Source organism: Mobula hypostoma, chromosome 8, assembly GCF_963921235.1.
Source record: "Mobula hypostoma chromosome 8, sMobHyp1.1, whole genome shotgun sequence".
Classification (NCBI taxonomy): Eukaryota; Metazoa; Chordata; class Chondrichthyes; order Myliobatiformes; family Myliobatidae; genus Mobula; species Mobula hypostoma.
Genome location: NC_086104.1, coordinates 72,910,784 through 72,923,292, shown reverse-complemented (window position 1 = coordinate 72,923,292; position 12,509 = coordinate 72,910,784). Strand labels below are relative to the sequence as shown.

Sequence of the window (12,509 nt, the reverse complement as noted above, 5' to 3'; positions counted from 1 at the left end):
AGGTATTTATGTGCCATCCCAAAATGAGGATCAGAAGCCTCAATTAAGGCACCCAATGGAAAAAGGGAAAACAGGACAACCCGGAATAAGGAATCGACAGACCGGACCGTGAACTGGAATGCAGGCTTCACGGACCAGACCATGACATAGCCAGGATTTCACAACTAATTTTGTCTTCAGTTAAGACTAGTATTTGATAAATTAATGGAATTGAAATTTAGGATTTTAGCTCATATCCCTAGAGAATTATTCAATGTTCTGTTTTACTAGGCTGGTAAATTAACCACTGTATCATCATTGTACCCTTATGTGGTCCTGTCTATAACATGAGAACCAGAATTAAATGAAGCCTCATCAGTGTATTGTCCGGTTCAAGAATGATCTCTTTATTCTCACACTCTGTGCTTTGCTAATAAAAAAAATATCCAGTATGTCCTCTTGGCACTCATCTAACATCCAAAAAAATTATTTTTGCTTCACCTTCCAAAGATGCTGCCACGGCTTCTGGTGTTTACAACATATTCTGTTTTTATTTCAGTTTTCCAGTAGTGACATTTCATTTCTGATTTTCAATTCCTTCACACGTCTCCTTATTCTTCCACTCACTGCACATTCACTTATCTTCATTTGCAACTTATCTGTCCACCTGACCAGTACATCTTTATATTCCATTGGTTTTACCTATCAATATCATTGATATCAAAGTGTATATGTGCATATCAAATAGTTAAATTAAATAAGTAATGCAAAAACAGAAATAAAAAAGTAGTGAGGTAGTGTTTGTGGTTGCAATGTCCATTCAGAAATCAGATGGCAGAGGTGAAAAAGCTGTTCCTGAATTGCTAAGTGTGTGGCTTCAGGCTTCTGTACCCCACTCCTGATAGTAACAATGAGAAAAAGGCATGTCCTGGGTGGTGGGACTCTTAATGATAGATGCCGCCTTTTTGAGGCACTGCTCCTCAAAGATGAGAAAGACCAAATATACTTTCAGTTCTTGGCCCAAGCCAATCTTCCCTTTCCTTAGAAACTGTGTGAATCAGAACCAAACTGCCATTTTGAAATTTGGTTCATATATTTATGCATTCACTGAGTCTATGTATATCATCTTTCATAATGTTAACTAACTCTGAATCCTTGCTTCAGAATCCTGATTACTGCAATCCTCTTTGATGCTTTTCTTATCTCAAGACTTGACTTTTTCAGTACCCTAGACTGGTCTCCACTCTTACAATGTCTTCCACTATGATGCCAGCTAAAATGAGCTGCTTCACTCAGCATTTCTGAGGAAGTCTTTGACCTGAAATATTAACTATTTCTCATTCCAAAGATGCAGTTTGATTTGCTGAATGATTGCAAAGTTTTCCACTTCTATTTCACAAATGAAGTCCTAATGATGGATCGCTGCCAAAACGTCGACTGTTTATTCTTCTCCATAGATGCTCTCCGACCTGCTGGGTTCCTCCAGGAGTTTATATGTATTTTGCTCTGGACTTCCGGCAACTGCAGAATCTCTTGTATTTATTATAAGAGTAGATTATTGGAAAAGGCAAGTCCAGCGATAACAAAGGCAATTAAAGGTATTACAGTAGCGGATTGTCAAATGCAGGAATTAAGAGTTAAGTAATATTATGAAAGTCGAAATAGGTATTCTCAGTGAAGGCATAAATAACGCGAAGGAAATGTCAAAATGGTGTTCCCGCCAGTTAATATCTCATACTTATTTCACAATCTCTTCACAGCTTCACTTACCCATCTCTATAAACTCTCCGTGATGCCCACAATTCCTCAAATTCGTACCTCTTGCATTTTCATAATTTCCAACGTCCCATCGACCTCAGCTATTGGTTTTTAAGCTCTAGAATTCCTCCCTACATCATTCTTTTACCCCCATTCCTCTTTGACCAAACTCTTGGTTCTCTCACGTAATTTTTCCTGTATTATTCTCCACTCTCCTATAAGAAGTCCCGGGAATATTTAACCTTCCACACCTCAGGAAGGAGTGAGGGCGAACTGCAGTACGGAACGTCGTTTGGGCCGGAAAGCACGGTGGCCAGTTGAAGCCTCGCGCGTGCGCGGTGGCAGCATCGCGGCCGGGGGCCTGAATCGGGGGAGCAGCGATAATAAACCGTAACCACGATGAGTTCAGCGCTGGAGAAGCCGCAGATCATAGCGCACATTCAGAAGTCGCTTAACTACACCCTATTCGACTGCAAATGGATCCCGTGCAGCGCCAAGTTCGTGTGCATGGGCAACTTCGCGAGAGGCACGGGGGTGATGCAGATTTACGAGGTGTCTCACGGGGATCTGGTGTTGGTGAAAGAGGTTGGTGATCAGCCGTCCAGGCCTGCCGTTGTCATGGAGACGGAACAGCTTCTTCGTTAATTACAGTTCTCATCTACGACTTACTTTAAGTTGTATCTTGTTATTTCTGTGAAAAAAAACCCTAATATTTCGAATTAAATTTCGGTCTTAGCTGCAGACACAGAATTATGGTGGTTGAGGCAGGTACAAGAACATATTTAAAAGACAAGCAACACACATCAAAGTTGCTGGTGAACGCAGCAGGCCAGGCAGCATTTCTAGGAAGAGGTACAGTCGACGTTTCAGGCCGAGACCCTTCGTCAGGACTAACTGAAGGAAGAGTTAATAAGATATTCGAAAGTGGAAGGGGGAGAGGGAGATCCGAAATGATAGGAGAAGACAGGACGGGGAGGGATGGAGCCAAGAGCTGGACAGGTGATTGGCGAAGGGGATATGAGAGGATCATAGGACAAGAGGCCCAGGGAAAAGGAAAAGGGGGAGGGGGGGGGAACCCAGAGGAAGGCCAAGGGGTATAGTCAGAGGGACAGAGGGAGAAGAAAGAGAGAGAGAGAGAAAGAATGTGTGTATATAAATAAATAATGGATGGGGTACGAGGGGGAGGTGGGGCATTAGCGGAAGTTAGAGAAGTCAATGTTCATGCCATCAGGTTGGAGGCTACCCAGACGGAATATACGGTGTTGTTCCTTCAACTTGAGTGTGGCTTCATCTTTACAGTAGAGGAGGCCGTGGATAGACATATCAGAATGGGAATGGGATGTGGAATTAAAATGTGTGGCCACTGGGTTTCCCCCCCTCCCCCTTTTCCTTCTCCCTGGGCCTCCTGTCCCATGATCCTCTCATATCCCTTTTGCCAATCACCTGTCCAGCTCTTGGCTCCATCCCTCCCCGTCCTGTCTTTCCTACCATTTTGGATCTCCCCCTCCCCCTCCCACTTACAAATCTCTTACTAGCTCTTCCTTCAGTTAGTCCTGACGAAGGGTCTTAGCCCAAAACGTCAACTGTACCTCTTCCTAGAGATGCTGCCTGGCCTGCTGCGTTCACCAGCAACTTTGATGTGTGTTGCTTGAATTTCCAGCATCTGCAGAATTCCCTGTGTTTGCATATTTAAAAGGCAATTGGATAGCGGCATGGATATGAAAGATTTGCCCGGCCAAGCGAGACTAGATTAGAAGGAAATTTGGTCAGCATGGAACATTTGGGCTGCAGGGCCTGTTTCAGTGTTGTGTAACTATATCCATTGCTTCATTGAGACTGAGTCAAAACCTGGGGGCTCAAGAGGCAGCAGAATAATGGAATTTTTTATGTATTCGTATATTGACGCTTACAGGTTACTGACAAACTTCCCAGTGTCTTACTGAATGTAATGTGAGTGGGTATTCTGGGTAGATATTTTACAAGCAAAACAAACAGATTCATGTTTGTTTCTCACCCCTCTCTCTCACGTGTGTTATTCATGGCCACCAGGCTTCCCAATACCACAAACATAACAATTGGCGACGGTGTCACGTCCTTAAGCAGTATTTATTGTTTTGTTCCCTTTGGCATGAAAAGCCACGAGAAAACAGCGGCAGAAGCGTGATGAGTGAAGAATCCAAGGGGAGAGAACGAGAACGGGACGGTTAAGTAAAACAAGTAAGAGTGGGAGAGCGCGATGGATAAGGCTGGTTAACTTTTCTGGAACATGATTGTGTTTGAAAGTGGCGACAATGTTTCGGAAGTGTGAGGCCGCATGACGAAACGACGGAGCAGTGGAGTTCATGGTGCGAAAGATTTGAATATTTTGCATTGGCAAATCAAATTTCAGATGATATTCGTGTTCCAACTTTTCTGTCTGTGATGGGTGCAAAAACATTTGATTTATGTGCCATCTAGTGCAACCTGCTAAGCCTGGCGATAAGCCTTATGAGGACAAAGTTGAAGTCTTATAGGACCACTATTCACAGAAACCATTGGTTATTGCTAAGAGCTTTAGATTTCATAAAAGGAATCAAGATGAAGGTGAGGCTATTTTAGTTTATGGCAGTCCCTGAATGAAATGTTGTTTGTATGTGATCTGCCTAGTGAGGCAATCTAGAAACAGCCGCTTACAGAAGACGGAGACGGCAATTGAGATTAGTACATCTATGGAGATGGCAGCTAAAGAAACACAGCTGTTAAATGCATCTTCCCAAGTTTGTAAAGTTTCTACTGACTTTAAGAATTGGCAATCAGTGTTACTGTTATGACACAACTGGGCATTTGGCAAAAGAACACTGGTATAAGGGTGTGGCAAACAGGGACATTGAATGTACCTGTAAAAGTAAACTTAAAAAAGACTAATAAAGTAAAATATGAACAAAATGAAACATGCTAAGGACGAACTGAGTGACTCTCAGTCTGCGGTTGAATGTTCTTTCTGTTTCAGTACACAGAGATGGCTGTTTGGTGACCCTGTGGTTGGATGGGGCCATAGTGAGAATGCAGTAGACACGAGTGCTGCAGTATTGCTGGTGTCAGACACAGTCTACAAGGACAAATTGCAACATCTCCCCCAGAAGGGGCAAGGTTGACCTTAGAGACATTCATTCATGAGGCTGTTCCAGTGAGAGGTGTAGTACATTTTATGGTGGAGATTAATGAACAGAGAAAGAAACTTCCACTGTACAAGTTTAAAGGTTGTTATCCAGCGCTTTTGGGCTGATCATGGTTGGAGCAACTCAAACTCAACTGACATGAAGTGCACTTGTTTGGTGGGAGCACTGGTCTACAAGAGTTATTGAAGAAACACACAGAAATAATCAACAGTGAACTGGGCTGTATAAAAGAAATCACTGTTAAGCTGGCCGATAAACCTGACACAACATCCAAATGCTTGAAGACAAGACCTGTTCCATACTCTCTCAAACAAAAACTAGAGGCTGAATTGGAAAGTCTGTCCAGAGTAAGGTATTGGAACCATTGTGTGTAAGTAAAGGGGCAACTCCAATGGTTTCTGTACTAAAAGGGGATTGGTCTTTTAAGGTTTTGTGGAGATCTCAAGGTAACCATTAACTCAGTTCTTACAGCTGAACAATACCCTCTTCCTCTCATTGATGATCTTTTGCAGGATTGGCCAGAGGACAGACATTTCGCAAGCTTGACTTGTGTCAAGTGTACTTGCAGTTGCATGGGGAGCCAGAGTCACAGGAACCATTGACCATAGTGACTCACAAAGGGATGTTCATGTCCCGGAGGCTTCCATTTGACATCACCTCGGCTCTCGCACTTTTTCATTGAGCAATGGACCAGATCCTGAGTGGGTTGATAGATGCAATGTTATTTGATGACTTATTCAGTACTGGGAAAATGAGTATGAGCACCTACAAAACATGGATGCTGCACTACAAAGACTGAGTTCTTTCAAACTTAAATTCAATATTTTTGGCCATTTGATTGACAATTCGGGGCTTTACATGGTACCATCAAAAAAGAAGTCAACATAGAGACTCCATGACCACAGAATGCAAGTCAATTAAGATCTTTCTTAGGACTACTAGCATACTATGTAAAGTTTGTTCCTAATCTAGCTAGCACACTGAACCACTTCATGAGCTTTTAAATAAATCAACACACTGACAGTGGTCAGATTATTGTGAGGAGGCTTTTTAAAAGGCCAAAACAGCTTTGTCGCATTCTGAAGCGCTCAAACACTTCAAGCCATCATTGCCCATATAGTTGGCCAGCGACGCATCACCCTGTGGTGTGGGGGTAGGTATTTCACACATACCATCGAGGGAAGAGCATCCAGTCGCTTTCGCATTAAGGGCATTAAGCAAGACAGAAAGCCACTATGCCCAGATTAGCAGGAAGCACTTTCAATTGTCTTCAGAGTTACGAAATTCCATCAATTATAAACATTTGTATTTTTTGGTTGATGATTTACACTCCTGACAGATCATTGCTCCTTGATGTCAGATTTTGGTCCACATGTGGGCATGCCTTCCTTGGTTGCTAGTTGAATGTCATGTTGGCCTCTGTTACTATCTGCACATCAGTATGACATACAGTAGATCATTGGAGATTCAAGCACCATTCGAATGCTGATAGACTATCCAGACTGCAAGTGCTTGATGAGCTACAAGCAGAAAACTGGCGAAAGAAATTGCACGTGCCTACTTCTGGTGACCAGGACTGGATGTAACCATTGAAGAGAACGCAAAAGCATGCCATATTGTCAGTGAGTGAGAAATGTTCCTCAACTTTTTCTTTTACACCCATGGGAATGGCCTGAAAAACCATGGCAGATGATTCTCATTGATTTTACAGGACCTGTAGAAGGTCACATGTTCTTGGTCGTAATGGATGCACACAGCAAGTAGCCCGAGGCTGCCATCATGAAGAGCACCACATCTGAAAAATGCAGATGTGTATTAATAAACAATTTGTACAAACAATGGAACAAGCCCTTGACTTCAGTGGGAAGTGGATCGCTCAACCAGTGTCTTAGCACTTTATTGCTGACGTGCTGCGACACACCTCACGCCACCAATGAAATGGCTCAGTCACTTCACTGATGAAAAGACAGCTTTGAACCTTGTTTGATCTGCTTAGACCCGCAAACATAAAACAGACTGTGCTAAACGAACAGAAAACCCAAGAGAGGTGTGCCAAAGCGAAATACAGAAGCTTCACAGCAGGAGAGAGATACTTGCCTGTAACTGCAACTCTGGAACAAAGCAGATACTTGCGATGGTGGTGGTACAAACTGGTCCTGCATCACACACAATGGAAACTAGTCACCACAACATCTGGAGAAGGCATGTTGATCAGCTGTTGCCCACTTCTGAGGCTACTGAAAGCCAACACAAACAGACCAATCCAGATCCAGTTGTAGAAATGAGGCAGGATTCTGAAATAATGACTGTAGAACCCCCATTAACATCAAATGACACAGCCAATGTTCCTCTATCTGTGCCTTCTGAGGTGCCCCCTACTGACAATGCAACACCCAAGCCAAGATCTTTCAATACACCACCAGGAGATAAAATGACTTTGGTGTCATCCACAGTTCGTCAGTACCTTCACAGGAACAGGCGGCCTCCAAACAGATTGAATCTCTAGTTTAATGATTAATCCTTAGCACATGGGGCAGAATAATCTCCAGGATTACATCTGGGAATAGAGGCAGTCTACCCTCCTTCTCTAGTTTAGACAGAAGTTTTTAGTTGAATTTGATGATTACTCCATTGAATGTTAATAGTTCTGTGGCTGGTGTGTGTGTGGTGGGGGGGAGGGGAGGAATATATTATGTATTCAAATATATTTTGACTCTCATGGGTTACTGTCAAGCTTCCCTGTGTGTTATGTGCTGAACATAATGAGAGAGGACTTCCAACCAAAATAAACAGCAGCACATTTGTTCTTCACTGCTCTGTCTCTAGTGTGTGTTATTCACAGCCACCTAGCTTCCCAATACCATAAACATAACAGAATCTGAGGAACTCAGTGTGTCAAGCAGCATCTATGAAAGGAAAGGGATGGCCATTTATTGATCCACTCACCCCCCCCCCCCACCCCCAATGCTTCTTGACCAGTGAATTCCTCCAGAAGTTTCTTTTTCTGCCTCTGGAGCTCCCCAACAGAAAGGCTACCTTCTGCCCATGTTTGTCATCCATTTAAAAATATGCCAAGTTGTAGATTTTGCTAATGCATTAAAAGTTATTCTTTGAATAATAATTGTCTCTAATATCTCAGTTTTTTTGAAACCCTACTCTTGAATCCTGTAATTGAAAAATTACTACTAATTTTTATAACATGAGAAATATGTCTAATTTCAGATTGAGAAATCAAAACCCATAAAATGTGGCACCTTTGGAGCTGCCTCTTTGCAGCAACGTCATCTGTCTACAGGAGACTTTGAGGGAAACCTCAATATTTGGTAAGGGCTTTTTTGTGTGTGTTCTAATTTTGGAAGAGGAGTGAGAAATATTTTTATTGAAATGACTGCATTTCTGAACATTATCAATGAAATATTGTATAAAGTTATTTTGAAATCTGTGAGGCAATCCCCCTGGCCACCATAGCAGTATTTATCTAAATTCTAAACTCTCTGATAAAACTTGATTAGTATTTGTTCATCATTCAATGGATCAATTTTTCTCAGTTTTAGTTGGAGGAAAAATTCAATTATATGCTTCAACTGTGATCATCGATAAATACATCATAGATATTAACTTTGTCTTTTTAGAACTGTTTTTAAAATTGATAATGATTAAACCTTAATAAATGAATGTAATTTGGAAAAAAAATAGCAAGAACTAATCAGCAGGCCAGGGGCCAACTGTGGGGAGAGAAATGAAATTAACTTGGTACGTCAAAGACTTTTCATCAGAACCAGATAAACTAAAGTTTATGGAAACTATATACAGACAAAAACTTTGGAGCAGAAATGCAGAATGTAGCTATGGCCTTGAACTCTGCCTTTAACACTATAATTCCATGCAACTCATCACCAAACTCTAGACCCTGATAGTCAGTAGTTCCCTCTGCAATAGGCTTCACAATCAATAGACTGCAATCAGTATGAATAGGCAACAACAACATGATTATTCTGAACACTGGTGCTGCACAAGGTTGCGTCCTCAGCCCCCTATTTACACTCATGACTGTATGGCCAGATTCTGCTCCAACTCCATCTACAAGTTTGCAGTGGGCTGTTTCTCAAATAGCGATGAGTCGGGAGTACAAGATGGAGATAGAGAGCTTAGTAACCTTTACCCTCAATGTCAGCAAAACAAAAGAGCTTCAGGAAGGGAGGCGGTGGATACATCAATGGTGTTGAGATTGAGAGGGTTGAGAGCTTCAAGTTCCTAGGAGTGAACATCACCAATATCCTGTCCTGGTCTAACCACGTAGAGGCCATTGCCACAAAACCTCACCGACATTTCTACTCCTTCAAGAGGCTAAAGAAATCGACCTTTACCAAGACTATTAAATGGTTCTGCAGCACAATGGACTCTTGACCTTACAATCTACTTCGTTACGATCTTGCATTTTATTGTTTACCTGCACCGCACTTTCTCTATTGATATCTCACCGTATTCTGCATTGTTACTGTTTTACTTTGTTCTATTCTGTGCACAGTGTAGTGATTTGATCAGTGTGAACAGTATGCAAGATACCCTCTTCACTCTGTCTCAGTACACATGACAATAATAACCCAATTCCAATTTCAGTGTAATTAAATGCTGGAACAGGCTTGAGTTATCCAGAGGCCTATTCTATCTTATGTTCCTGAATTCTGATTTTTACATTTTATAAATGAAATGAGCAACCTGTACCTTGTAGGCAGGTTCTGATAACTTGCTACCAAATGTGTTTTTGATGTTTTTGAGGCTGACTTGGGCATAGAATTACAAGAATGGTGCCCTGTGGTAGTTGGTGCTGTCTGTGATACTAAATTACTAAATGTACTTCAAAGTTTATCAGTATTTCTTAACTAGGTAATCATTTAAACTGTAGAATATGTTATGGTGTGGTTAAATTATTCATTTGTACAAAATAAGCATAGTGTTCTTGATTTTGTTGAGTTGAGATCTTACCTGCTGCACGGATTCCTCATTCCTTGCCTTTAAGTGGTTTGGATGTTAGACTTGAGAACTTTCTTTACCTACTCAGCATGCTGTCAGGATTTTGTGATACAATTAGGTTACGTGGGCAAACTAAAACAAGCTCTGTGAATTAATCTGCTGAGAAAACCCATGACAGCAAAGCCAGGCACTCAGCTGTCTAGGTTTTGGAATGTTTCTGGAGGTCCCTGACAGCAAGCATATAATTCATTATAATTAATCATAAATGTAACTTCCCTCAGTTTGGCCTTTCTTTCTGTACTTGTGGATCCTGCACCAGGACTATCCAGGCAAGGGTCTATGAGGGGATTCTACCCAGCAGAAGTTGTACGGACTCTTTTTTTTTCACTAGATTACTAATGCTGAAGGGTTGTTTCCGTTCTGTTCACATCAAGTCTACTCATTTTAAATATACTTGCTCTACTCACTTTTCTTATTTTATTTATCCAGGAATCTAGAGGCTCCAGAATCGCCGGTCTACTCAGTAAAAGCTCACAAGGAGATTATAAACAGCATTGATGGAGTAGGAGGCTTGGGAATTGGGGAAGGAGCTCCAGAAGTGGTTACTGGCAGCAGGGATGGTAAACTGCATTTAAATTGTTCCTTACTTGTGTTTCCTGATCTATTTTCTGCAGAAATGTTGCACTAGTGTAATAATTGAATCTATTAACATACGATTGCTTAGGTGTCAAATCTTGAAACTTTTATACATTGGTATTTGAAAGTTTAGAAATAACGTGGTTCTTATCATAGAAAAAATTACATGGAAAGAAGCTATTCACTCAATTTCTTATGTCAGATTTTTGAAAGAGCAACAGAAACATCTTTCTTTCTTAACCTGAAAGCTTTTTTTCTTCCAGTTTTTATCTTAACTCCTCTTTGAGAGTTATTTCAGGCACTGCATTCCAGATTACAGCTGTTTACTGTGCAAAGTACATCCTCTTCTTTCCCCCTTAGATTTGTTGCTGGTTATTTTAAATATATGTTTTCAGATTACTGATCCTCCTACCACTTCAAACAGTTTCTTATTAATTATATAAGCTCTCAGAATTTTGAGGACCTTCAATTGCAGACTGTTGTCTATATGAAGTTCTTGACAATCTAATCATCAAAGCTATTTTCCCTATATTTATCATTTTCTCCAAGGTAAATATTGTGGCCAACCTGATGCTTTTTCTCAATACTGGATAAATGAAAATTAAGAATACAAGATCAGCAACTTGATGTACATGCTCTACCTTTATCGATTAAGAACTAAATATTAGTACAAATAAAGGCAGTGCAAGGTATACTTACCAATGTCTTGGATTGTTTCTATTGTCTATGGTGGTAATTATGTGCTACAGCTGGTCTTTGTATTCTGGGGCTTATAGATAATGAACTTTCTCATTTTTTTCAGTTTACCTCTTAATCCCTTCCAGAAAGTGTGTGTATAGTTATTGGCATCCTATTGGTTAGAATTCAGTATGATGTTCTCAATGATTGAATCAGTGTTTGATCTTGCTCTTAGGGGTTTAATGTTTTGAGTAAGGATAGTTTGCAGGCTGCTCTGAGGAACGAGTCAAATTTTCTCACCTGGAAGTTACTGACAACCTGAAGCCCACATTGTGTTCTGAATGCTGGCTGTAGATAATATTGCATGTTTGTATCTGTTACATATTAAATTACATTTATTGTGTTTTGTGCTTTTTTTTTGAAAGGAATGGTAAAAGTCTGGGACCCCAGACAAAAAGACACTCCTGTAGCCAATATGCAGCCTGCAGATGGAGATAACCAACGGGATTGTTGGACTGTGGCGTTCGGTATGTTTTGTTTATGACTATATTGGAGCCACTCATATAAGCCAATATCTTCTGTAGTCTATACTTTACACTTATACTTTGTACTTTATTGTCGCCAAACAATTAATACTAGAACGTACAATCATCACAGCGATATTTGATTCTGCGCTTCCCGCTCCCTGGATTACAAATCGATAGTAAATATTACAAATTTAAATTATAAATCATAAATAGAAAATAGAAAAATGTAAAGTAAGATAGTGCAAAGAAAAACGAGAGGCAGGTCCGGATATTTGGAGGGTACAGCCCAGATCTGGGTCAGGGTCCGCTCGGCAGTCTTATCACAGATGGAAAGAAGCTGTTCCCAAATCTGGCCGTATGAGTCTTCAAGCTCCTGAGTCTTCTTCCGGAGGGAAGAGGGACGAAAAGTGTGATGGCTGGGTGGGTCGTGTTCTTGATTATCCTGGCAGCACTGCTCTGATAGCATGTGGTGTAAAGTGAGTCCAAGGACGGAAGATTGGTTTGTGTGATGTGCTGCGCTGTGTTCACGATCTTCTGCAGCTTCTTTCGGACTTGGACAGGACAACTTCCATACCAGGTTGTGATGCACCCGAGAAGAATGCTTTCTACGGTGCATCTATAAAAATTAGTGAGAGTTTTAGGGGACAGGCCAAATTTCTTTAGTTTTCTCAGGAAGTAAAGGCGCTGGTGGGCCTTCTTGGCATTGGACTCTGCTTGGTTGGACTAAGTCAGGTCACTTGTGATATTGACCCTGAGGAACTTAAAGCTTTTGACCTGTTCCACTTGCGTACCACCGATG

At 41.1% G+C, this 12,509-nt stretch overlaps 1 protein-coding gene across 1 annotated transcript in view; it reads left to right on the top strand.

Annotated features, from left to right (window-relative positions):
• Nucleotides 1-2,070: 2,070 nt before the first annotated feature.
• The window catches only part of dnaaf10 (dynein axonemal assembly factor 10), a 34,775-nt gene continuing 24,336 nt past the window's right edge, over nucleotides 2,071-12,509 (top strand). Inside the window, exons 1-4 of the mRNA XM_063056120.1 lie at nucleotides 2,071-2,322; nucleotides 8,118-8,218; nucleotides 10,359-10,489; nucleotides 11,609-11,710. Coding sequence (XP_062912190.1) covers nucleotides 2,137-2,322; nucleotides 8,118-8,218; nucleotides 10,359-10,489; nucleotides 11,609-11,710 — 520 coding nt within the window. The 5' untranslated portion in view covers nucleotides 2,071-2,136. The remainder of the gene's footprint in view (nucleotides 2,323-8,117; nucleotides 8,219-10,358; nucleotides 10,490-11,608; nucleotides 11,711-12,509) is intronic.